The following is a 27,233-nucleotide window of genomic DNA, read 5'->3' on the forward strand; positions in this document are numbered from 1 at the left end:
AAACAAGAAAAAGAAGAAGATGAGTCTCATTCCCATGACCACTCCAAAGGAAAGGGGAAAGAGGAAAGCTTTCTCACACCTCCTAATAGCCCTGTGCATAATAAGAAAGCATCTTTGATTAAGTTGGATGTTAAATTTGATTTGCCTATATATGATGGAGAGCTAAATGCTGAAAAGTTGGACAAATGGATTAGACAAATTGATGTGTATTACAGAGTACAGAGCATCGACTTAGACAAGAGTAAGATTCAGCTGGCAAGCCTACGCCTAGGAGGCACTGCCTTGGTTTGGTGGGAAGGCAGAACCCAAGCTGATATGAAAAGACATGGTAAGACCATCTCTGTCTGGAGTGAATTTGTTGCTACAATCAAAAAGCAGTTCTATCCATTGGCCTACATGCAACAAGCCATGATGAGTTGGCAAACTCTTCGGCAGTTGAAAGGGCAAAGTGTACAAGGGTATACTCAAGAGTTCAGAAAGAGAGCATTGATGTTGGGTATCTCATTAGACTCACCAGAGACTCTTTTGAAGTACATTGGTGGTCTACACAGCTACATGAGGCATACCATCCTCATGTTTAATCCCACTAGTATAGATGAGGTATCTGTACAAGCTACTCATCTAGAAGCTAGAGGAAAGAATGGAAATCCAGAAGTTGGAGAACCATCCCAACCCACTATAAGCAAGAGCAAGGAGAAAAGAAAGTAGAAGTGGAAAGCAAGGAAGGCTAACACTGCACAAAAAGGAAAAGCTTCATGCACTCACTGTAAAAAGGAGGGGCATGATGATGAGCACTATTGGATTCTGCATCTAGAGCTGAGACCTAAGAAGTCTGAGGGCAAGAAGAAGAAGATTGCTGCAGCTATTCAGAAATATTTGGGGTCAGACTCGGGAGATGAAAAAATCATTGCAGCCACAGGTATAAAAGGTAAGAATTCTGAAGCATCTACTAGTAATTCTGCTCAATCTGTTATTGATGAAGAACATGAGAGAAAAAGGCATGAGCTTTTCCATATTCGAGTTATTTCCAAAAATCAAAAGATTGATACCTTGTTTGATAGTGGCTCACAAGTAAATCTGATTTCTGAAGCAATTGTAAAGAAATTGGGATTAGCAACTACACCTCATAAGAAGCCATACCCATTAGGATGGTTGAATGATAAAGCACAACTACAAGTGACTAGACAATGAAAACTCAAGTTTTCTTTTGGGTCAGCATTTGTAGATGAGGTTGAGTTAGATGTAATTCCTTTAGCTATATGTGGAATTGTCTTAGGAAGTCCCTACTTGTATGATAGAAAGGCTATTTTCTATAGAGCTGAGAACAAGTATCTACTTGTCAAAGATGGAATCGAATACTTTGTAAGAGCTCATAAGCTCAAGAATAATTATACTCTCATAAACTCAGGACAGATGAAAAGAATGATAAATTCATGCAAACAGTTCTTACTGATGGTTGTAAAGGAAAAGACACTTGATAAAACCCATGTATTTGAGGGCTGTAATGTTGATCAGCAAGCTGATATAGAAAAGATTGTTTCAGAGTATAATGTCTTATTTCAAGAACCTAAAGGTCTGCCACCCAAAAAGGGAATAGTACATGATATTATTTTGTAGCAAGATGTTCCTTTACCTAACATTGGGATGTACAAGTTATCTGCTTTAGAGAACGCTGAAATCAAGAAGCAGGTACAGCAGTTGCTCGAGAAAGGGTTCATCAGACCTAACACATCACCATGTGGATCACCCATTGTTTTGGTGAGAAAGAAAGATGGCTCGTGGAGAATGTGCATTTACTACCGAGCGCTGAATAAGAGAACAATCAAGAATAGTTATCCCCTTCCTCGCATAGATGATCTTTTAGATCAATTGAAAGAAGCTATTTATTTCACCAAGCTAGATTTGCATAGTGGATACCATCAGGTCAGAGTTGCAGAACAAGATGCATGGAAGACTGCTTTCAAAACAAAGCAGGGATTGTATGAATGGCTGGTTATGCCTTTTGGCTTAACTAATGCTCCTGCTACTTTCATGAGATTAATGAATGATGTACTCAGACATTTTCTTGATGATTTTGTTATTGTGTATCTGGATGACATTCTGATTTTTAGTAAAACGTGGGAAGAACATTTAAAGCATGTTAAGCAGACATTAGATGTTTTGAGAAGAGAAAAAATTTATGTTAAACTCTCCAAATGTGAATTTGGAAAAACCTCTCTAAATTATTTGGGTCATATAGTAGGGGGAGGTGAATTGAAAATAGATCCCTCTAAAGTGGCAGTCATTGTAAACTGGCCTAAACCCAAGTCTGCTATAGAAGTGAGAAGTTTCTTAGGAGTAGCACAATATTTGAGGAAGTTCATTTCAAATTTCTCCTCAATTGCAGCTTCCTTACATGCTTTGACAGGATTGAACAAGGTGTTTCAGTGGGGAGGGAAACAGCAGAAAACCTTCGACACCTTGAAAGAAAAGATTAGTACAGCACCTGTACTAGCACTGCTAGATCTACAAAGACCATTTGAGATCCAAACTGATGCCAGTGACTATGCCATGGGAGCAGTGTTGACACAGCACGGTAAACCCATATGTTATCATTCTGAGACTTTTAATCCTGCAGTAGTTAACTATCCTACCTATGATAAAGAATTGTATGCATTAGTTCAGAGTGTGAAAAAGTGGAAACATTACTTAATGGGCAAAGAGACAATAATACACACTGATCATTAGCCACTTCAATATCTACACTCCCAAACTAAGTTGCAACAATCAAGACATTACAGATGGATGGGTTTTCTACAACAGTTTCATTTAGTCATCAGATATAAAAAGGGCATACATAACAAGGTTGCAGATATGTTATCTAGACCCATTATAAATGCATCTACCATACTTAAGCATAATTCTATGTTGCATGAAAGCTACATAGAATAGTATGCTCAGGACATGGACTTTAAAGATGTATATGCAACTTTGAGTCAAGGCAAAAGAGTAGAAGAATTGGACTATCATGTGAAGGACCGACTCTTATATCATTGTGGGAAACTCTGCATTCCACAAACTGAGAGAGTAAAGATAATTAGGGAAGCACACACTTCTTTGATATCAGGTCACTTTGGGGTAAGTAAAACAGTTGCACAGCTGCAAAGGTTCTACTATTGGCCGAAAATGAATGAGACAGTTTCTAGATATGTGAAGGGATGTGCTATGTGTGCTAAAAGCAAGCCCAGTAACAAAAAACTAGGCTTATACACTCCATTACCAGTTCCTTCTCACCCTTGGGAAAGCATTTTGATGAATTTTGTTGGAGGACTGCCTAAATCTAGGAAAGGTCATGATTATCTGTATGTTATTGTGGATAGGTTCAGCAAAATGTGTATCTTGATACCCTGTAGTAAACAGATTACAACTGAACAAACTGCAAAATTATTCTTTGAACATGTATGGTGTCTAGTCAATTTAATGTCTTAAATTGCTCTACATAAATTATCAATCCGGGTATCGTAAACTGATGAAGTGTGGTGCACTATATGTGCTTAGTTAACCTTTCTCTTACTTCGTTGTTTTATAGTTTATGTTGTTTTTGGGGTTTTGTTCTTGTTGGTTTTCTAAGGTCTTAAGAATAATTTTAAAGGACAAGTATGGATAAAGATTTCAAGACAAGGCCTATGTCCTTAATGGTAACTTCCAAAACTTAGTACTTCAAAAGAACTTAAAACATGTTATTGATGGAGTTAGTATTTAAACAAAAGTGTAAATATACAACTAGTTCAATCAAAATAAAATGCAATAATCAAATAATGAGAGAATGACTATGAGACCCAGTATCCTTGCTGCTTCAGCAAAAGGACAAGATGATTCTATCACGTCATTAGTTCATTAAAAGGCTATGTGCATCACTAATCTACAATCAACTTGAAAGCAATTTATGTACAATAATATACATGTTAAAAAGAAAATAAAATGCAGTAATTCAAACTGTACATTAATATACATGAAAATCAGAAAAAGAAATACAAGAAAATAAAGTAAAGACATCTGTACATTAATATACATGAAATAAGAAAAAGAAATGCAAGAAATTAAAGTGACAACTATACAAGGCAGGGGCCCCCTACTACCTATGAAATCAAAGCAAAATTAAACACACTTGCATGAATTAAAATTGCATGAATGAAAAATCTAATCTACCTTACATTCTACAAAGCAATATTTACAAAATGAAATCTACTCTACCTTACATCCTAATGTGCTCCATGACATCTATTTCACATCTCCTTCCATGTTGAGAACATCAAAGCTTTATTCAAATTCTTCAAAAGTACAAAGTACAACAAAGCTCTCCAAAGCTTTCAAAAGCCATGGGACTAACAAGCTAGAAGGACTAAGAAAAAGACTAGCAAATGAAGGAGAGAGATCTCCTATTTATACAAAAAGATGAGAGCCATCTCATTAATGAGAATCCATGAATCTCTCCCTCTACCTCTAGAGTCCTAATCAAAATAGGAACTGATAAGACACATGTCATTTTAGAGTTACAATACAATTAGGAGATGTGACACATATCCTCATGATCCCATAATTCTTTCCAACCAAATTCGAATTTGGCCTTAGAGTGCCACATAAGGGTCTTCTAGAAGTCTCCTTTCAACCTACACATGTCAACAAACTCAACCCACTTGTTATGTATAAGCATATGCACATTATTTTCTAATGTTTAACCACAAATTCACTTAAAAGGCTTAGAAATAATAATGATTGGAAAAACATAAAGGTGGCCCAATGATAATGAAAGTGGGATGAATGTGGTGACATAGTAGTGAAATGGAGGTGAAATGGAAGTGATATAATGGACATAATAGTGAAAGTGTAATGCAAATGAATGACATTTTCAGGACTCAACATACCCCCCAACTGAAGCTATTGCATGTCCTCATGCAATATATATTACATTAACTCTTTTGATCCTTGAGCTTTGGCTTAACTTTGCATGATATCATTTGATAACTTCATATTTCTGCAAAGTGTTTCACTTGAATTGCAACATGGTTGGTTCTTGTGTTACAACCATTTTTTGTTGCCTTCTATTTTGATCTTTGAACTTTGCATAATGATATTTTAATTATTGTTGCAAAGTATATCTTTATTGGATTGCATAATGGTTGGTTCTTGTGTGACAACCATGATTTTGTTTGTATCCAATTTATCCTTTAAGCACTTTTTCAAAAGCCATTGTATGCTCATAATAGCAATGTAATAATTAATATATGTTGGAAGTATGTGAGCTCTTGAATATGATATGGACATGGCAAGATATGAATATGAATGTATTCCCCCCCCCCCCCAACTGATGGTATTGGCAATTTTATGAAATGAGGAAGAGAAATGTTTTTCCAACAATTATCATTCTAGCTTTTTATGGAATTCTATGGTTAAAAGTTAGAAAATTCCGTACCTTCACTTACCCTTTGGAATGTATGAGTTGTATGTGTGGTGGCTGAAAACTTCTGATCATTTTCTTCTTCAAGTGGCTGATCAAGAGGAGTCATGGATAGAGAGATAAGATGACTTTTTATTGCTTCTACTAAAACTTGCTGAATCTGCTCCAAAATGCTGAAAATAATAGTCTTCATGTCTTCAAAACTCATTGGCACAATTCCTACTATGTGAAAAGATGTTCTGATGTAGAACATAGTAGGAAATTGTTGGCTTAGTGGCCATTAATGGATGCCACTAGTCAACACGAGAACTCTCACCATTGATGACAATGAGAGTCAAGATGCCCAAACACATCTTGCTAGGTACGAATGAATTTGCTGATGTTGAGTCACCTAGAAGATCTAACGAACAAGGGACATTAATGTATTCCCATTGTTTGTCAGCATGAGGACTTGCCATTAAGGCATGCAAGCCTCAAGGTGTTTTTACAAAGAACTTAGACTCAAAGGACTATGGACTCAATAATTTGCATTGAAGCAGGGCTTATTTGCGGAATGAAAATGACAAGGAATGGAAAATGAAAATGGAAAATGGCAATGGCAATAAGCATGTGAATGAGCCTCTTGCTTTTATTTGTGGGTTATGAATGGACAAAAAGAGATGGAAAGTGTATGTGAATGTAAGTGGAAAATATGGAGGAAAATGGGATGAATGGTTTATTATGAGGTATGGATGTGATGGATGGATATGATGGAGACAATAGTATCTGAAAGTTTTTCAAGTGTTTGGATCTGATTTTACATCAGCATATTTCCTCTTTGTTGCTGATCATCCTCTTATGAAACAAATTGGTCTCTTAGAGAGACACCATTCTCTTGTAGTCATTTGTCCTTCCTCCTGAAACCTGCAAAAAAACTAATACTTCTTCTGCAATGGAATGTAAGATTATCAAAGGAGAGAGGTGATCAATCTCTCTAGTTATGATATTTACACACAAAACTAAGAATTTGTATTAATGAAACAAGTTCTCAAAGGAAAAATCAAAAGAATTTATACCTGCTTTGGAATTGGTGTCCAAGTTGAATGTTGCTTCTTTTCAGCAATTTATTTCATTATTTGCCATTTCAAACTCTAATGATATATTTCTCATTGTATAGATCTTGTTGAGATCTTTCCAATGGTACTTAAATCTTCAAAATCTGATTTTGTATGAGAAAGATAGGCTGATTTGAACAATGAGGTTTTTCTGGCTGCGGAATTGGGGAACAGCTCTGTAGCTAAAAATCTTGAATAAAAAGTTAGCCATTCATCTTTCATTATCAGTCCAAAATTAATCAATACCTTCAGAAAAGTGAGAAAATAACTTGTTCATTTCATTGATTCAAAATTATTATTTTTTCTTGACATGTAGCGACTTAGTGTGGCGACTCAGTGTGGCGACTTTGTGATAATACACAATTTGACTTCCCTTTGACCGGGGTCTTTTTCATCAAATTTGACCAAATGAATAGGACACCATCCATGTACTGACATTTCCCTAGCTACCCATGTGACTTGTTTTGCTTGATGACACCTGCAACCTAGAGTTTAACAAAACAGCTGCGGAATCCGGGATTGGCTGCGGAAAGCCTGTGTGAGCTGCGGAAACGCTGTATTGGCTGCGGAAAGCCTGTGTGAGCTGCGGAAACGCTGTATTGGCTGCGGAAAGTGCAGAGTGTAGAAAGTACTATGAAATGGAGTGGCTGTGTGCGTGGAAGAGAAAAAAAATGTGGAGGAGTGAAGGCTGTAACAAATTGCTGTCCAACCTCAATAGATACTTCATATCCAACAAGATCTTGCAATCATTCCAAAACTTGTGATGACTCTGTCTACAAGATCTGGTTTCAACATGCGTATAAACATTGTCTTCTGGCTATAGGCTCTAGCCCCTCCCTGGATATCTTTGCATATGATCCTCAAAATGTATATCGACATATGTAACAAGCAAACAACTGTTGTAAACCTTTCTTGTTGTGATGGTATCGCTAGTCTCATCTCGTCTGGCGGACTTTTTTTATTGTTTGGTGGAAACTTTGTCAACATCGATACCTCATTCGATGTTTTGATGGATGAAATCGCTTGGGATGCCGGGTGAAACTAAGTACACACAGTGTGCTAACTGTTGGTCACATGAGGCTATTGGTAAACGGACTGTAATCAAGGTTTGAAGCACAGCCGTGGAGTTTGCAGCGGGAGTTATGCGGCTGTGAAGAGCCGTATGTAATTGGCTTACGTAACAGAGCCGTCTTCACTTGGATCACTGCTGGTTTTAATGAATTGCAACGGGTGGCATATAGGCAGAGGACGTGGTGGCAAAGAGTCCAGCACATAATCAAATTGGCGTTATCCTTCTTCAGGCACGCGGAATACATCAAACTGTCAGTTAATAACTCAATTTTTTCACGCGGCGGCAAAAAAGAGGCTCCAAAGAACCGAAGATTTCTCCCAGACCGCCACGAATTTTCTCAAACGGTTTCTGGGTTATCTAATTAACCCACCTGGCAAAAAAACCCATGTTTTAGTTTTTTGAAATTCGTCTCCATTTGGGCAAATCGAACGTTTGAAGTTTGACGTTTTTCCTGTGTTTACGCATTTTTCCTGAGTTAACAGTTCTGCATTCGGCTGTGAAATTGATTTTGAATTTTTTTTTTTTATATGGAATACTTGGAGGAGAGGCGGCTGAAGGATCTGATCAAGAAGCATTCCGAGTTCATTAGCTACCCCATTTATTTGTGGACTGAGAAGACCACCGAGAAGGAGGTCAGTGACGACGAAGAGGAGACAGAGGAGAAGAAGGAAGATGAAGGGGATATCCAGGAAGTGGAGGAGGAAAAGGAGAAAGATAAGAAGAAAAAGAAGGTAAAGGAAGTGTCGCATGAATGGAGTCTCATCAACAAGCAAAAGCCCATCTGGATGAGAAAGCCAGAGGAGATTACAAAGGAAGAGTATGCATCGTTCTATAAGAGTCTCACCAATGATTGGGAGGATCACTTGGCCGTGAAGCATTTCTCTGTAGAGGGTCAATTGGAGTTCAAGGCTGTTCTCTTTGTTCCGAAGAGGGCTCCATTCGATCTCTTTGATACAAAGAAGAAGCTCAACAATATTAAGCTTTATGTGAGAAGGGTTTTCATAATGAACAACTGTGAGGAGATTATTCCCGAATACCTAGGGTTTGTGGACTCCGATGATCTGCCCCTGAATATCTCTCGGGAGATGCTGCAGCAGAACAAGATTCTGAAGGTGATCAGGAAGAATTTGGTGAAGAAATGTATTGAGATGTTCAACGAGATTGCCGAGAACAAAGAGGACTATGCCAAGTTTCCGCAGCTAAGTTGCAAAACCTTATTAAAATAGGATACAGTGTTTTGAAGACCACTACAAAGCAAAACCAGACAATTTTGGACAATTTGAACCTATCAAAGTAGTTGAGTTTCATTTTTTCATCATTTTTTTTTTTTTTTTTATTGAATCAATTGAAATGTTGAAGTTTATTTTGTCTCCTATTTTTTTCTTAACAATTCTTTTTCTGATCCTCCAGATCACACAAAGTGCAAGAGGAGAGCATACTCAAGAATTATTAACCCATTTTTTTTACTTAACAATCCTTTTTTTGATCCTCTAGATCACGCAAAGTGCAGGAGGAGAGCATACTCAAGAATTGTTAATAATTTTTTTCAGATGTAAGAAATAAGGTATCCTAATTACACTTCCCCGGCAACGGTGCCAAAATGTCTAGTCAATTTAATGTCTTAAATTGCTCTACATAAATTATCAATCCGGGTATCGTAAACTGATGAAGTGTGGTGCACTATATGTGCTTAGTTAACCTTTCTCTTACTTCGTTGTTTTATAGTTTATGTTGTTTTTGGGGTTTTGTTCTTGTTGGTTTTCTAAGGTCTTAAGAATACTTTTAAAGGACAAGTATGGATAAAGATTTCAAGACAAGGCCTATGTCCTTAATGGTAACTTCCAAAACTTAGTACTTCAAAAGAACTTAAAACATGTTATTGATGGAGTTAGTATTTAAACAAAAGTGTAAATATACAACTAGTTCAATCAAAATAAAATGCAATAATCAAATAATGAGAGAATGACTATGAGACCCAGTATCCTTGCTGCTTCAGCAAAAGGACAAGATGATTCTATCACGTCATTAGTTCATTAAAAGGCTATGTGCATCACTATTCTACAATCAACTTGAAAGCAATTTATGTACAATAATATACATGTTAAAAAGAAAATAAAATGCAGTAATTCAAACTGTACATTAATATACATGAAAATCAGAAAAAGAAATACAAGAAAATAAAGTAAAGACATCTGTACATTAATATACATGAAATAAGAAAAAGAAATGCAAGAAATTAAAGTGACAACTATACAAGGCAGGGGCCCCCTACTACCTATGAAATCAAAGCAAAATTAAACACACTTGCATGAATTAAAATTGCATGAATGAAAAATCTAATCTACCTTACATTCTACAAAGCAATATTTACAAAATGAAATCTACTCTACCTTACATCCTAATGTGCTCCATGACATCTACTTCACATCTCCTTCCATGTTGAGAACATCAAAGCTTTATTCAAATTCTTCAAAAGTACAAAGTACAACAAAGCTCTCCAAAGCTTTCAAAAGCCATGGGACTAACAAGCTAAAAGGACTAAGAAAAAGACTAGCAAATGAAGGAGAGAGATCTCCTATTTATACAAAAAGATGAGAGCCATCTCATTAATGAGAATTCATGAATCTCTCCCTCTACCTCTAGAGTCCTAATCAAAATAGGAACTGATAAGACACATGTCGTTTTAGAGTTACAATACAATTAGGAGATGTGACACATATCCTCATGATCCCATAATTCTTTCCAACCAAAATCGAATTTGGCCTTAGAGTGCCACATAAGGGTCTTCTAGAAGTCTCCTTTCAACCTACACATGTCAACAAACTCAACCCATTTGTTAGGTATAAGCATATGCACATTATTTTCTAATGTTTAACCACAAATTCACTTAAAAGGCTTAGAAATAATAATGATTGGAAAAACATAAAGGTGGCCCAATGATAATGAAAGTGGGATGAATGTGGTGACATAGTAGTGAAATGGAGGTGAAATGGAAATGATATAATGGACATAATAGTGAAAGTGTAATGCAAATGAATGACATTTTCAGGACTCAACATATGGGTTCATTTTGGATTACCCACTTCTATTGTATCTGATCGAGACACCCAATTTGTGGGGAAGTTTTGGTCAAGTCTGTGGGAACTAATTGACACCCAGTTAAAGAAAAGCACAACTTTTCATCCACAAATATATAGCCAGATAGAAGTAGTTAACAGGACAGTGATCCAGTTACTAAGAGGATATTGCAGCAAACATCCTAAGCTTTGGGATGAGCACTTGTGCTATGTGCAACATGCTTACAATAGAGCCAAACACTCTTCTACATAGAGATCTCCTTTTGAAACCTGTTTTGGTTTCATACCAAGGTCTGCTTTGGATTTTTTCTTTGGTAAAGATACCATGGTTGATAGACACAGTGATGTGGACAAGGCAACTAGGTTCATTGAATAGATCCAGGAGATCCACCAGGCAGTACAGGAACAGCTGGAAAAGAGCTAGGCCAACTACAAGGCTAGGCATGATAAGCATCGGATGGAGCATAGTTTTCAAGTTGGAGACCAAGTCTGGCTATATATCAGCAAGGACAGGATGCAAGGTGAAGGTAAAAAGCTAAAACCTATCAGGTATGGACCCTTTAGGATACTTGAGAAGATAGGTGAAAATGCCTTCCACCTTGAGCTACCAGCTTACATGCACATCTACTCAGTCGTAAATGCAAACTGTTTGAGGTTGTTTGAACCTTCAACGATTGAGGACCCTGAAGAGCAGAGTCAATTACCTTCTGTCGATGACCTGCTACCTGAATATCTTAATAAGTTGCAGGAAGATACAGTGCTGGATAGGAAGGTAAGGACGACGCGCAGCGGGCAAGTGGAATACCTCAGGATTGGGCTTAAAAGTTCGAAGCTGAGCAGTGCGAAATGGATTGAGATTGGAAAAGTGAGACAGTAGTTTCCTCACCTAGTCGATGCTTGAAGAAAACCAACTTTTGGTGGTCCAAAAGCTTTTTCAGTAGGGAGGTCGTGATCCGAATCGGATCCACAAAAGACTGTCAAGAACCTTGACTGTATCGAATTGAACAAATCTCTAATGAAATCCAAAACAACGATAAAAAATGCCTTGAACCAGTGGCAATGGCCGTCAACGTGGAACGACGAGGACCTTGGTCAAAGCGCACTGACCGAGGCCCATGGAGACTGTGCAGGAGGTCAAAACAGCCCCTGGGAGGCTTGGATTAGGAAAAGGAGGCGATTTTGATGTGCGATTAGCGCTTAGTGCTAATTGTGCATCACTAGGCAAAAAGGGCTAAAGTGGAAAAGCCTTAAGCACTCGGTCACATTGGGAGCTAGAGAACCGCGGGCGGAAAGCAAAAAGCGCTAAAGGACAAAAGGTGGGACCCGCACTCTGGAAAACCGGCGGTATTGATTGTGGCGCCCTTGAATGGTAAGAGGTTTTGGAGGAGAGTAGAGCAATCCCACTCAGCGATCGATGCGTGGTAGCGGAGGTGAGAGAAAAACTACCGTGATCGCCTGCTATCGGTCGAGCAAGTCAACCGTGCTTGACGTGCGTATGACGTTGGATCTGGAGGAGCCCAGATCGGACGGCTGAGATTGCACCCGATAGAAAGAAGTAGAATTGATAGGGAATTAAGCCGCGATTTAGAGGGATTTGGAATCCGTTGACCACCACGGTGGAGAAAGAACGTATCCATGACATAACGGAAGAAATGAACCGACGAAGAATGCTGGCACTAGTTAGATGGAGACACATGGCCACTTCCTGAGCATTCATGCTGATGCCAAACAAGGAACTCCAAGTGCAGCTGCAGAAGGTGGATCGACGTAGGTGGGAGAGGAACCGAACAGGCACAGGGATCGAATGGCTAAAGCCATGAATAGAGACGGTCAGACAGGACAGAGTCGGAGGATTGAAAGGAGTCCGAGCGACCAAGAGAGACAGTGAATAGTGAACCCTGAGAGGAGGACTGAACACAGAGAATAGTAAAGCCAAGAATAGGAGATAGAGGGCCGAGCTGACCACTGGCAACATTGAGCACCAGAGAGCTTGAAGATTCAAGCCTTCCCATAGAGGAATCTATCTAGATTGAGCATCACAGTTGGCTCTTTCCACTGTAGACCAATGGTCACAAAGCTGGTAGGAAGAGAACGAGTCTGTGTACTTCGAGTGGCTTGGGGAATCCAAGAACCACCCTGCCAAGCAAAATCTGCTGTCAGGAGAACTCATATTGAGTCCCTATATTGTAATTTCTCTGTTGTAAGACACAACAAAACAAGGCCACCACTGATGCTAGACCGGAGACATAGTCCTGGAGAATAGGGTGAACTCCTTATTAAAACCTGTTTGTGTCTTTGTGTTGCTTATTGTATTTCTCTGTTGTCTTTCCATTTATTTTCTATGTATTGGCAATCTGATTGATCCGTTGTTTCAATAACACAGAACACACACACCAGCAAATGAGTCTGTAATACCTTTTGTTTAATAAATCTTCAACTGAGGTCACTCATAGGGTGATTATCAGATCAGAAGTAGTAGAATAAACCAATTGATGGGAGTACAGAGGGCAGGGGATGGGAGGGGGAAAAGTGGCTTGATCTAATACAGATGCATTATGCAGATGGTGTGCAAAATATGCATAAGTAGAAGATGAAATAGGGAGAGGAGGAAGAGAAATACCCGAGGTACACGTCGCTTCAGCTGCTGCCTTAGCTCGAGTCAGTGATGGAGATGGAGGTCACAAGGAGCAACCTAGAGATGGTTGAGCTTGCTGAGATGAGGTCGCTTTCCTTGGTGGTGTGGGTGCTGTTGATGGAGCCTTCCTGGGGGTGTCTGTGAAGGCCCTTCCAATCCTGCCTTCTTTTTCCATAATTGCTTCTGGGAGCTTTTGGACGAGATGGAATTCCTTATACAGATGCCCAACCTTGTGGCAATGGTGACATCTGAATGGCACTCCCTCGTAATCTAGAATTTGAACCCTAGTAAAATTCCACCATTGCAGTGTAATCTTTTCCTCCAAACCCTCCCGAGTATCCAGGTGCACTAGGATGGGCTAGAGTGCGATTCTTGGACTGAATAATGGATTTGTCATAATCCAGAAATGTGCCCAGGGTGTTCCCAATTCGCACAAATACTTCTTCTAACCAGTACTGAAGGGGTAACCCAGGTAATCGCACCCATAGGGGTCTGCCATCGATCTATTCTCTTTCTGGGTCGAAAAGAGGGCTCCATCTTTTGAGCAACACAGGGGCCATTTCAATATGCCAATACCGGGTGAGCGCCATGTTTGTGTATTCTTCAAGGGCAAAGTGGAGCGCAAACCATCCTCATGGGAGGATCTGTACTTCTAGGAGCTATATGAAGATCTTCCCCCAGATTTCTTTGACCCATAACCCCAGACACTCCGCGTAGTAGGTTTGTCCTCGAACCATATCCACCAGGACTTTCCCTGGCTTGTCTGCAACTTTCCCATGGTGAGACCTTCTCCAAATTTGATGGTGTAGTCCTTTCCGAAGGCCTTTATGCACCTTGCTTTCCTTTTTCCTGTTCTCGACACAGATGGATGATCTAGCAATGGGTCCGAGGGGCTCAGAGATTCAGGCTGGGATTGATGAGCCGCTGATCTTACCTTGATTACTGGGGTTTCGAAGCATCCTGAAGGAGGGGCCGGGACCTTTGTCACCGTGCAACTGTTGGGGGTGCCGATATTTGTCATCTGTAGCTCGGCTACCACAGGAATCTCACAACCAGGGAGAGTGGAAGGATTTGTAGAGAAAATATGATCCATAGGGGGCAAGGGATCAAAGGGAGGGGATGAGTAGGCGGCCAGGAGGTTGAGGGTTCCGGGAGATAGCGGGGACAATCTAGGGCAGGTGAGCCAATGGAGAGGGTCTCGATGTGGAGAGTGGAAGCCATAAGCCCAGGGAGGGAGACAACCAGCGATGGGTTCGAGCAGGATGGCGCTGTGGAGGGAACGATTTCCAACTTAGGGCTTGGGTGGTATAAAATGAGTTGCTTCGGATAAGGATCTGGCAAATAATCCACCACATCCAATTCCATTCTTTCCATGCTGAGCCTAGGAATGGTACACTGTAACCGTCAATAGTTGGGAGCAGGTGCAGGCGAGGGCAACAGGCCGCAGAGGGAGCACGGGAAGTTTACAGTGTATGTAGTTAGCCATAATCCGAGTTACGGCTAGGGTAAACCAAAGGAGTGCCATCCTTCCAATACACTTCATGACAACATTTAATTACTTTATCATTGAGAATCATTAATGTTTATGCCACAATCTTTCAGTGATTTAACGTCATCTATTGTGATTCATTGTTCTATACACATATTGTATTACTTTGAAAGACTCTTCCAATACATGGATAATACTTTGAACAAAATTAATATAATACTATTACTTTGGGATGGTTATGTATGTCATCCACCTACCACGGTGCTACCATGAGCAACTATTATTAAATGAAATGTTCATGTTCAAAAGCTCCCACCATAAACTTTTAACTTTCTCATGGGTATTGAAACTTTCCGCATTTAATCCTAAGTGGACTGTTGGATCTAGAGCCATAAATAAGGGGTTAAGTCCAGCTAGATAGAATTTAGATATATCAAGAGTCTCAAGATCGATAGACAAACCCAAATGGGGGACTCAGTAGCGGGAAGGTGGAGTTGGCAGCTCCCCGGATTTGAGAAAATGAAGTCTTTTGAGATGTGTGATGACGAGGACATGGAGAATGATTGGGGTAAATCTGTGCTACCCACTTCATACAGCAAGAGCCCTCCATTGGACAGACTGTATTCCATTTCCACCATGGTGCCTCAGGTTTAGGTTTCCAAACACAGGATGACCAATCTTTCTGCGAAGGTCCAGAAATTGAAGTACCGAGTCTTGGTATGTATTTATTGTCTATTGAAGTTTGTAATTATATTTTGATACGATTAGTGTGAGTGACTTATTATCTATCATTTGAATTAGGGCGTTCGATTTATTAGTATTTTATATATCGAAAAGAGATCAAACTACAACAAGATACTTTTATGGCAGAAGATAATGTCATGGCATGGAACAAGTTGATGGATGTATCATGAATTTCATCACTCTACTCTATTTATAGGTATTCTATCGAGTATATCAGAATCTCATGATTCCAAAAGATATCAAACTTGAATTTAAAAAGAGCAGGCCACACAGATCACTATCAAACTTTCAGAGTTTTCTCTATAAAATGTAAATAAGGGGCACCATATATAGTGCTCAACATAGGATGAATAGTAAACTAAGTGCTCTTGGGGATTGTGACTGCAATCCCCTCAACAAGAGTCCAGACTTGCGTTGCTGTTGGATATTTGCAATGCCTTCTCAATGTCAATTGTTTCTTGTCAACAATGCTTGTTCATTTCTATTACCAAGAAGACTCTTTGAGGAAGGAGCTATCAGAATATCAGAATTTTTTTGGTTGTAGATATCAAACAAAAACATAAAGAAACATCTCAGAATGGACCATTTTCCGAATATCAGGGCCTTTCCTTGAAACCACATTTCTAGAACATGGTGAATACAGGGTACCATATAGATCCCCTAATAAATGTACACCGTAAGCCAACTTGCCTTAGTGATTGAGGCCCAATTCCACAAACATGAGTACACTACGCCTTCAGCTTTTGAACCTATATACTATGCTATGTGGCATCTAGATAGTCATTATATTTGTCAAGGGTGTTTCACCATCATGTGAGCCTAGATGTCTTCACGGTTCAATAGCCTTAGATCTGAATTTTCCAACACAGAGAAATTTGACTGAAAAAATCCATAGATCTTTGGATTTCACCTCAGTGTCATGGTGAAGACATTGTGAGATTGGGGTCAAGCCACAACGTACGATTCCAGCTTCAAATCCACGAGACTAGTCACAAAACCAAGATAGTCATTATACTTTTCAAGGTTATTTCACCATCATGTGAGCCCAGATGTATTTGCGGTTCAATAGCCTCAAATCTGAATTTTCCAACACAGAGAAATCTGACTGAAAACAATCCACAGATCTTCGGATCTCACCTCAGCATCACGGTGAAGACATTGTGAGATTGGGGTCAAGCTGCAGCGTACAAGTCCAACCTCAGATCTACGAGACTAGTCACAAAACATAAATAGTCATTATATTTGTCAAGGGTATTTCACCATCATGTGAGCCTAGATGTCTTCACATTTCAATAGCCTTAGATCTTAATTTTCCAACATAGAGAAATTCACCTAAAAACAATCCATAGATCTTCGGATTTCACCTCAGTGTCACGGTGAAGACATTCTAAGATTGGGGTCAACCCGCAACATACGAGTCCAGCCTCAGATCCATGAGATTAGTCATAAAACCCAACTTTAGTTCACGAATTCAAGCCGCCAATTTTGTCTACTCTAGATCCGGAACACTATTTTAGCTTAGAACCTTCGTAAAGTTGCCATAGAGGGGTTCAAATCTCGTTCAACTTCTATGTGGCATCCAGATAGTCATTATATTTGTCACAACTGATTTAATATTGCTGCTTTAACACACCTTGCCAATTCACAAGAAACATTTGCCAGCTCCATTACAAAATGATGAAGACTTTAGACTTGTACTTGTTAGCACCCAAAGAAACTCTCCTAGGTTGTAAATCGGAGATGCTCAGGAACATTACAAACTCAACAAATTGTTAATATTTTTCTTTGAACTATGGGAATAAAAGATGGTTTGGATCAAGCCAGATAACCATTTCTACTCTGTTTTTACTCAAGACATGCATGAACACCCTCAGCTTTACAAGGCTTTAGACCACTAATGCTCAATAGTTTATAGATTTAATGAATGGATGGAGAATACCTACTGTATTAGCAGATGTATATATAAACACATATGAATGGCCAACTACAGGAAGTAAAAGAAGCTTGCAAATCTAATTTATCAATGCAGAGATAAGATGATAGTTATCTGGCATTAGACGTAGAAAAAACATGAACAACCTGTTCAAGTGCAAACTTGGAACAAAAGAGAAAATGGACATTGAACATATAACAGTAAAAGGAGCTTATATTGCTAGAATGAAGATGAGAAGCTTGAGTAGCAAAGTCTCAATAGTCTCCAGAAGTTGAACCCTTGTTACATGTAGTTTTCTACCTTTTATAGGCCCTTTACAATGCTCTTCAGCTCTCTAGAAGGCTCAGAGTCTTAAAATTGTCTCATCTGTCCCTTAACCGTTTGATTCTCTTAAAAGTCAGGCATGGCTCGGAGGTTTTCTTCTTCTCACAGAGGAATAACCATATTCAGATATTTTGGGTAGCCTGAGGTGATGCCTGGGGGCTCTCTCATGCCAAAGATGCCCCATCATGTTTGTTAGGATGACTACTGGGCTGGCAGGACTGCTAATTCTCCATGATTTCGTTTGATTTGGGTTGCGGCGTGCAGTGGCCCTTCTCCTTCCCTTTCCGGGCTCTGTTTTCCGGCCGCTGTCTCTCTGCCGAATCCTTCTTCTGGTATGTAACATGACTGCAAGACTCCTCTAAGGATGGCTTGCTGCCTGAACCTGCAATGGAGTGGCTATCATGCCTATGAAATCCCTGCACCGGTCCCTTTCAGATGATAGCCATGAATTTTTTTCTATTGTTGTGGTTGTTCGGGTCATAAACAGCGTAAACGCTACTATACTACTAAATCCCTCCCTTTTCTGCCTCTTTCGAACTTCAAAAGTCCTCAAGTATGGTTTAATTTTCTATCGGGTCCGCCCTTGGGTCGCTGTCGCACGTCGCACTTGTTAAATGATTGCTCCGTCCTTCGGGTGTATGATACAGGTCAAAGGCATAAGGACAACATGGCGGATGCATGAGCAGGCCGGGGATTAGACATCAGCCATTGGATCGAGTGAACGGATGGCAGAGATCTCTTGGCAGGAGAAATTGGGCGGATGTGGTAAGCAGAATTGATCGCACCGCTTTTGGGAGGAGAGCGGTAAACGTACAAAGGCTAGCGATCCCATTCAGGCAATGACGCATGGCAGATGTGACAGGAGGAAAACCACTTTCCCCGCGAGTTAACGTGTGGGCAGTTCGCGGGATTGGGAGGAGCGAATGTCGTTGGATCGAATGAATGGACGGAGGGGATTGTTTCGCAGAAGATATCGGGAGATATGAGATCGAGATGGATGAGGGCCGTTGGATCTTATCGAGATTGATTGGACGGCGGAGGAGCGATCGCAATATCGCATCGGCGGAAGTTAGGGGCGTAGCCTTTATACATGGATGTGATTTGCCGATAGCGATGAGACTGCGGACCCGATAAAGGAATTAGCCACACTTAAGACTTTGTCGCATCAACGGAAGTCATGGGATAGGCTTATACACACATATGCAATTTGTCGATTGCGATGAGGAATTAAAGCGCCAAGTCATATGGTTGGGTCTTATGGAAGGCTTGTGCTTTGCGCTTAAGGGTTGGGGCTGAAAAGGGGCTTTGTTGGATTTCAAAGGGATTATTCTGGGAATGGAGAAGTTTAAGGAGGAGAAACAGAGATAGCAAGGCTATGGAGTATAAGGAAAATGAGGGAGAAGGAGGAAAAGACTGCTGCGATCTGCCCTTTTTGCATAAACACATGGCTGAGCTGATATTTGGTCCTCCAAATGCTGAAGTATGTAGCAGAGCTAACACTGGCTCCTTATGGGGATGAGATCCTCCCTGTGAGGTCTCAAGAACTACAGATCATTGCCTTTCCTGTGAAAAACAAATTAGCAAAATTTCCTAGTGTTCCATTGGGCATGGAGTCTACTTTGCTTACACTAAACTGATAAAACAAAATATTTACAACTTTAAGGCCAAAAGACCTTAAACAACATAAATTTTCAGAAAACGCCCATTAACTGGGCCATCAAAAACTGCCTCTCCTCCCATACTTTTCAGGATGAAGGTGTTGTTCCCTTGAATCTGAGAAATGATAAAAGGCCCTATCCAGAAAGCATCAAACTTCCCATGATTGCCTTTCTTTTCCTTTAGTGCATCCCACTTCAGAACCAAGTCTCCAACCTGAAAATTATCTGCTTTTGTCCCTTTGTCAAAAGCTTCCTTGATCTTTTTCTGATGTGCTGTAGCTTTTTCATCCAACTGTTCTCTGATTTGGTGTAACTCAGCTAAATCAGTGATCCTTTTTGCCATGTCTTCTTCCTCATTCTGTTCTTGTTGTAGGAACTTTGCCATAGGGAGAGTTAACTGAATTGGGAACACAACCTTAGTCCCATACACCAGCTTGAATGGAGAATTCCCTGTGGATTTCTTAATGTTCACTCTGTCAGCCCATAGTGCATACTTGAGCTTAGAATCCCAATTCTTTTTGTTGTCCTCCAATAGATTTTTCATTATCCTTATCAGGATTTTGTTAGAGGATTCTGCTAGACCATTGCCTTGAGGGTAGTAGGAGGTGGAATGAACTAGCTTAATGCCCATTGAATGGCACATTTCCACTAATTCTTTTGCCCTGAAGGCTGCTGCATTGTCTGTGACTAATTTATGTGGACAACAAAATCTAGTAAAGATATGTTATGTCAAAAACTTCATGACCACATTATGATCAGCCTTTCTGGTCGGGATTGCTCCAATCCACTTAGTGAAATAATCAGTGGCTACTAATATCCATCTGTGCTGGCCACTGGAATGTGGATTGATTTCTCTAATGAAATCCAAGCCCCACTGCTGAAAAGGTCCTTTTGCATGTATTGGTTTTAAGGGCAGGGACTTCAACTGTTGTTTCCCTTCAAATCCTTGGCACCTGTCACAATATTTAACAAATGAAAAGACATTAGAAAATAAGGTGGGTCAATAGTACCCAGCTCTGAGGATCTTATGGGCAGTGGTTTTCCAATAATGGTGTCCTCTACACATGCGGGAATGAAACTGATGCATAACCTCCATTGACTGTTCTTTGTCCAGACACCTCAAAAGCATTCCAGATGGATCCCTCTAGTAGAGTAGATTTTCATTAATGCAATATTTAGCTGCCCTAAGCTTAATAGTTCTAGCTTGACTTGTGCTTAAGCCTGGAGGGATTTCTAGCTTCAGTAAGAATTTAACTATTGTAGAGTACCAATCACAAGAAGCTAGATTTTCTGCCCTCGACTGCTTTCTCTCTGGTTTAGCTGCTTCCTCTTCTTTTGCTTGACCCTTTTTTGCATCCGTGCTTATGAGATTTATGTCCAATGTTCTGCAATTTTCTTCAGCTAATAGTCTAGCAAGGCCTTGACCTCTGACCAACTTGGTGGGCTTCAGTTCTATATTAAACTCAATCAACTTTGCAATCAATTTAGCCCTTCTTCCATTAGCATCAAGCTGTGTTAAGACATCTTTTATTGCAGCAGAAGGCACATATGCAATTATCTTGGAATGCAGAATATAAATTCTGAAAGCTTTCAAGGACTTCATAAGAGCATATGCTTGTTTTTCAATAATATCATACATCAGCTCAGCATCGCTTAAGGTTTTGCTGAAAAATGCCACCGGATGCTGTAAGCCTTCTTCATCTGCTTGCAATAAAACTGCTGCAACGGTGTCGTTAGAGGCAAAAGAAAACATATGGAACTCCTTGCTGTAATCTAGGTTGATTAAAGTGAGAGCCTCCATAATAGCCTTTTTAATGGACTCAAATGATTTTCTTTTTACATTAGTCCATTTGATCTCTGACCCCTTCTTCAACATGGAGGTAATATGCTTCACATGTTCTGCAAAATTTGGGATAAACCTCCTCACAAAATTAATCTTGCCCAGAAAGGACTGGATGTCCTTCTTTGATCTTGGGACAGACAAAGTCTGTATTGCTCTTACTCTTTCTAGGTCAATTCGGACACCTGCAGCAGAAACAATATGTCCCAACAACTTACCTTCTTCTAAAGCAAACTGTGATTTTTTAGGATTGACTGAAATCCCAAACCTTCTGCACTTCAGGAACACTTTCCTCAAATGTTGTAAATGGTCTTGATGGGTGCTGGAGTATACTGTTATATCATCAAGGTAGATAAGGACAAATTTATCCTTCTCTCCCACAAATGCTATATCCATAGCTCTTTGAAAGGTGGCTCCAACATTCATCAGCCCAAAAGGCATCTTGGAATACATAAAGGTGCCCCAAGGAGTGGTAAATACAGTCTTCTCCTGATCATCTGGATGCACAACAACCTGATTATACCCTAAAAATCCATCCAGGAAAGACATCACTTTGGCTCCTGAGACCTTCTGCAGCAAGTGCTCCATCTTGGGTAGAGGATAATTGTCTTTCTTGGAGCATTTATTTAAGTTTCTGAAATCAACACAAAGTCTGATTTCTCCACTTTTCTTCCTCACCACTATTAGGTTGGCTACCCACTTGGAATATCTGAGAGTGACTATGATTTTGGCAGCCAGAAACTTTTTTATTTCTTTTTCAATCAGAGGGAGGAGCATAGGATTTATTGGTCTCAGCTTCTGTTTGAAAGGTATGGTGCCTTTCTCTAAAGGGATTTTATGCTGGATGATATTCTTATCATATGTTTTCAAGTCACTATATTCCCAGGCGAAGACATCAGCAAATTGCTTCATTAATTTGTAGTATTTAGAACTTTGGTCAGCAGATAGATGAGAAGACAGATTTATGTATCTAGGCTGACTTGGACCCCCTATATCATGCTCACATACTACAGATTGATCTTCTTTTTGGAAAGCCTTATAAGGTACATCGTTTTGGTCAAACAATCTTTCTAGAGGAATTAGACCCTTAGGAATATGATCTCTGGGAAGGTGGACAATGCTATCTTTGCCAATTTTGTTTTTAAGCTGGGATTGAGGGCTTTCTTGCAAGGCTTCATTCTCTTGGTCAATTTGCATTTCAGAAAATTCATCAATGACTTGCAAGAATCTATTCACTTCATCATCATCATCAAAAACCTTCCAATGGTGGACATTATCAGGGAAGGATGGTCTATACTTCATTTGGACTTCATAAACTAGTCTGGGAGGCATGGGAGGGATAAACATGCTAGCAGACACAGCAAGGGAATCGACAAGCTGATTTTTGGCTCTAGCGATATATGAAATACAGAAATTATCAAAAGAATCTTTGAGTCTCCATACCTCATCTCTGTATGCTTTCAGCCTTGGGTGCTTTTCTTGAAATGTTCTATTTACTTGCTGAATGATCAGATCAACATCTCCAAACACCTTTATGCTTATGATTCCTCTATCTTTAGCTGCACTAAGGCCCAATATCAGAGCCTCATACTCTACTATATTGTTAGTGACTTGAAAAGCCAGCTTAAAAGACAGATGTGTGCGTTCTTCTTCTGGAGATATCAGCACCACCCCTACTCCTGCAGTCTCCCTGGAACATGCTCCATCAAAGAACATCTCCCAAATCTGACTTCCTTTCTCCTCTTCGACCTGAACAATTGGTTTCTTGAGCTACAATGAGGCCTTCTGAGACTCTTCAATTTGGAGGATACATGCTCCAAAATCAGTGTCCACCGCATAAATGGGATGATTAGAAGGATTCTTCTCATCACTGATGATATATGCCAGCTGTGCTTCTCTGTACAATCTCCTGCTTTCTCCTCCAAAAACTAGGACAGTGGCATAAGATAGGTCATTCTGCAATGTCCCACCTAGTTTCTTAATCCACCCTCTAGACAATACCATGCCAAATTTAGGAGGGACATCTACTACCACAATATCCATCATTATGCTCTTCATGGGCAGCTAAGTTAGGGTAATGGCTAAATCTTTAATCAATCCCAGACATTTCACCTTTCTTGAATCAAATGAGAATAGGTCATGATATGGTCTGGTGATGTCAAGGCCTAACTCTTCCATGACAGTTTTAGGCATCAGATTGTGACTGGCCCCTATATCTAGCAGGAAGTTATGGAGAATTTTGTCATGAATGGTCAAGGAGACATAAAAAGATGGAGAATTATCATTAGCAGGTTCAGTCATTGGACTTAGCACAACTGCAGGCCTATCGTCTTGCAAATTGACATAGGCAGTGGCGGTTTGTGTGGTTTTCAGCTCAAGAGCTTCAAGCATAGGCTTTCTAAACACTTCACTCTTCACAAGTTCTATTAGAGGCATAGATATTTTTAACTTCTGAACTTCTGATTCAAAGCTGAAAGAGGGAGGTAACTTGTCAGAACCTTTTATCTCTTGAACTGGTGCTTTGAGGATGACTGGATTAGTTGCTGATCTTCTTTGTCTGCTATTCTGTGACTTTGTTTGGACAACAGCTCTTTGGGTAGGATTCTCCTTGACATTATTTGCATTTGACCTCAGATTATATCTTTGCTTCTCCTCAGTTTGTAGAACAGCCTCTCTGTCCCACCTTTGCCTGTCTTGTTCCTGCAGCAAGGATTCTTTGTATGCAACCAATTTCAAAAAGGCAGCACTACCTTTATCTTCCATACAATGGATTTCATTCTCATATTCAATCTGTACCTCCTCCATGACTACATTCTGGAAAGGAGCTTTAACTCTTTGATCCTCGTTAGTTTCTTTACCCTTCTGAATGATTTGTAATTGTTCATTTACTCTTCTGAATGGATTTGGATTTCTTGGAGCAAATGTATTTGGGAGCCTTGCCTTCTCAGAGTTCTGCTCAACCTCTAGCTTGGATATTTTAGTAGCCTTTGACTTCTAGTCACTTTATCAAATTTGGGATCTGAAGATGAAGCAGAGGAAGAAGAAGCCTCACCTCTCTGCCTCCTTCTATCACCATAACTTTTGAGCTTTTCTACAGCCATAATGTTAGATTCTACCTCTAGTGCTACATCCTGCATTTCAGCTAGGGTAGCACATCTTCTTTCTCTCAGCAGCAAACAGAAATCAGAGTCAAAGGCACTGGCATAGGCAAGTTTGGTAGAGGTGGGGGTAGGCTTTACCTCAGCTGGTATCTTACTATACATATGATTGAATCTTTTATTAAAATCAGGCAAGGATTCCCCATTTTCCCTCTTCAGGTTTCCAAACTCCGTATGATAGTATAGAAGGTCCTTCTTATCTTCCCAATGTTTTAGGAATGTATGATATAAAGCTTCAATATCCACTATAGATCTTGGGTCTTGTTCTCTAAACCATTTTCTAGCCTCCCCATCTAGGCTCTGGACAAAGACTCTCATCCACACTTCATCTTCACTAATATCTAGATTATCAGCATAACTATAAAATGACTCAAGGTGTTCTTCAGTAGTGACACCTTCAGTCCCAGTGAACTTAGGCATATACTTCTGATATTCTCTAGTGGGCATAGCATTTAAAGGAGCAGGCAGTATTAGAGGTCCATACCTAGCGGCTATGATTCTTTCCATTTTGGTGGGTGCTTGTGGACCTGCCATGACTGGAGTATGTGGAAGGATATTGGCAGATGTAGTATGAAGCAATGTAATGGATGACAGAGACAAAGGGATATTATGGATTGTATGGGATGCTTTCTTTGGACTTAGATCCAAAGGGGAACTAAATGAGCAAGGAGCTTTATAAATCTCTGCAGCTGATTTTTCACTATCAGTACTAGGTTCTAGATCCTCAAACTGTGTATCTTCAACTAAAAACTTCTCATGCAGAGACAAATAAGATTTCTTGGGCTTACCTGATCCTGATGCTCCTTTCTGTGATGTTTTCTTCGGGTTAACAATCTTCTCAGGGTCAGGCACTAGAACAGCTGGTGATTTCTGAGGATTTCTTCGAGTGTGTCTCACAAACTGCGCCAGAACTATAACGTGGAGTCGCCAAAGGTTTGTCTTCCTCCAGTGGAGTTGCCAGATAGATGATTACAACCAGAGATGGGCCCAGACTTTGTCTATCATCAAAATCTGGAACAGTGCCGTTTTCCTAGGGAAGCTGAGCTTCAATCTCTAATCCCCGGCAATGGCGCCAATTAATGTTAGCACCCCAAGAAACTCTCCTAGGTTGTAAATCGGAGATGCTCAGGAACATTACAAACTCAACAAATTGTTAATATTTTTCTCTGAACTATGGGAATAAAAGATGGTTTGGATCAAGCCAGATAATGATTTCTACTCTGTTTTTACTCAAGACATGCATGAACACCCTCAGCTTTACAAGGCTTTAGACCACTAATGCTCAATAGTTTATAGATTTAATGAATGGATGGAGAATACCTACTGTGTCAGCAGATGTATAGATAGACACATATGAATGGCCAATTACAGGAAGTAAAATAAGCTTGCAAATCTAATTTATCAATGCAGACATAAGATGACAGTTATCTGGCATTAGACGGAGAAGAAACATGAACAACCTATTCAAGTGCAAGCTTGGAATAGAAGAGAAAATGGACATTGAACATGTAAAGTAAAAGGAGCTTATATTGCTAGAATGAAGATGAGAAGCTTGAGTAGCAAATTCTCAATAGTCTCCAGAAGTTGAACCCTTCTTACATGTAGTTTTCTACCTTTTATAGGCCCTTTACAATGCTCCTCAGCTCTCTAGAAGGCTCGGAGTCTTAAACTTGTCTGATCTGTCCCTTAACCATTTGATTCCCTCAATAGGCAGGCATGGCTCGGAGGTTTTCTTCTTCTGACAGAGGAATAACCATATTCAGATATTTTGGGTAGCCTGCTGTGATGCCTGGGAGCTCTCTCGTGCCAAAGATGCCCCATCATGTTTGTTAGGATGACTGCTACACTGGCAGGATTGTTAATGCTCCATGATTTCGTTTGATTTGGGTTGCGGTGTGCAGTGGCCCTTCTCCTTCCCTTTCCGGGCTCTGTTTGTTGGTCACTGTCTCTCTGCCAAATCCTTCTTCTGGTATGTAACATGACTGCAAGACTCCTATAAGGATGGCTTGGTGCCTGAACCTGCAATGGAGTGGCTATCGTGCCTATGAAATCCCTGCACCGGTACCTTTTAGATGATAGCCATGAATGTTTTTATGTTGTTGTGGTTGTTCGGGTCATAAACAGCGAAAACGCTGCTATACTGCTAAATCCCGCCCTTTTCTGCCTCTTTCGGACTTCAAAAGTCCTCAAGTATGGTTTAATTTTCTATCAGGTCCGCCCTAGGGTCGTTGTCGTACATCGCACTTGGTAATTGATTTCTCTGTCCTTTGGGTGTATGATACAGGTCAAAGGCATAAGGACAGCATGGCGGATGCATGAGCAGGCCGGGGATTAGACATTAGCTGTTGGATCGAGTGAACGGATGACAAAGATCTCTTGGCGGGAGAAATCGGGCGGAAGTGGTAAGTGGAATTGATCACACCACTTTTGGGAGGAGAGCAGTAAACGTACAATGGCCAGTGATCCCATTCAGGCGATGACGCGTGGCAGATGTGACAGGAGGAAAACCGCTTTCCCCGTGAGTTAACGTGCGGGCGGTTCGCGGGATCGGGAGGAGCGAATGCCTTTGGATCGAATGAATGGACGGCGGGGATCGTTTCGTGGAAGATATCAGGAGATATGAGATCGGGATGGACGAGGGCCTTGGATCTTATCGGGATTGATTAGATGGCGGAGGAGTGATCGCAATATCGCATCGGTGGAAGTCAGGGGCGTAGCCTTTATACATGGATGCAATTTGCCAATAGTGATGAGACCATGGACCTGATAAAG

General features: G+C 40.2%; 1 protein-coding gene across 1 annotated transcript; it reads left to right on the top strand.

Annotated features, from left to right (window-relative positions):
* The first annotated feature begins 8,130 nt into the window (after positions 1–8,130).
* Positions 8,131–26,796, top strand: LOC149254051 (heat shock protein 90-1-like). The gene is made up of 4 exons (XM_089454667.1): positions 8,131–8,806; positions 26,363–26,430; positions 26,586–26,651; positions 26,746–26,796. The coding sequence occupies exons 1-4, from the start codon at positions 8,131–8,133 to the stop codon at positions 26,794–26,796; spliced, it is 861 nt and encodes a 286-aa protein (XP_089310793.1).
* The last annotated feature ends 437 nt before the right edge of the window (positions 26,797–27,233 follow it).

Source organism: Pinus tabuliformis, chromosome 7 (assembly GCF_031772625.1).
Source record: "Pinus tabuliformis cultivar Carrire ecotype Pingquan chromosome 7, CPIR1, whole genome shotgun sequence".
NCBI classification, from domain to species: Eukaryota; Viridiplantae; Streptophyta; class Pinopsida; order Pinales; family Pinaceae; genus Pinus; species Pinus tabuliformis.

Coding starts and splice junctions, on each gene's coding strand:
- LOC149254051 (XM_089454667.1), top strand. CDS start 8,131: ATGGAATACTTGGAGGAGAGGCGGCTGAAGGATCTGATCAAGAAGCAT. Junction 26,431..26,585: donor TCTGCCAAATCCTTCTTCTG/GTATGTAACATG, acceptor GGTCATAAACAG/CGAAAACGCTGCTATACTGC. Junction 26,652..26,745: donor CGGACTTCAAAAGTCCTCAA/GTATGGTTTAAT, acceptor TGTATGATACAG/GTCAAAGGCATAAGGACAGC.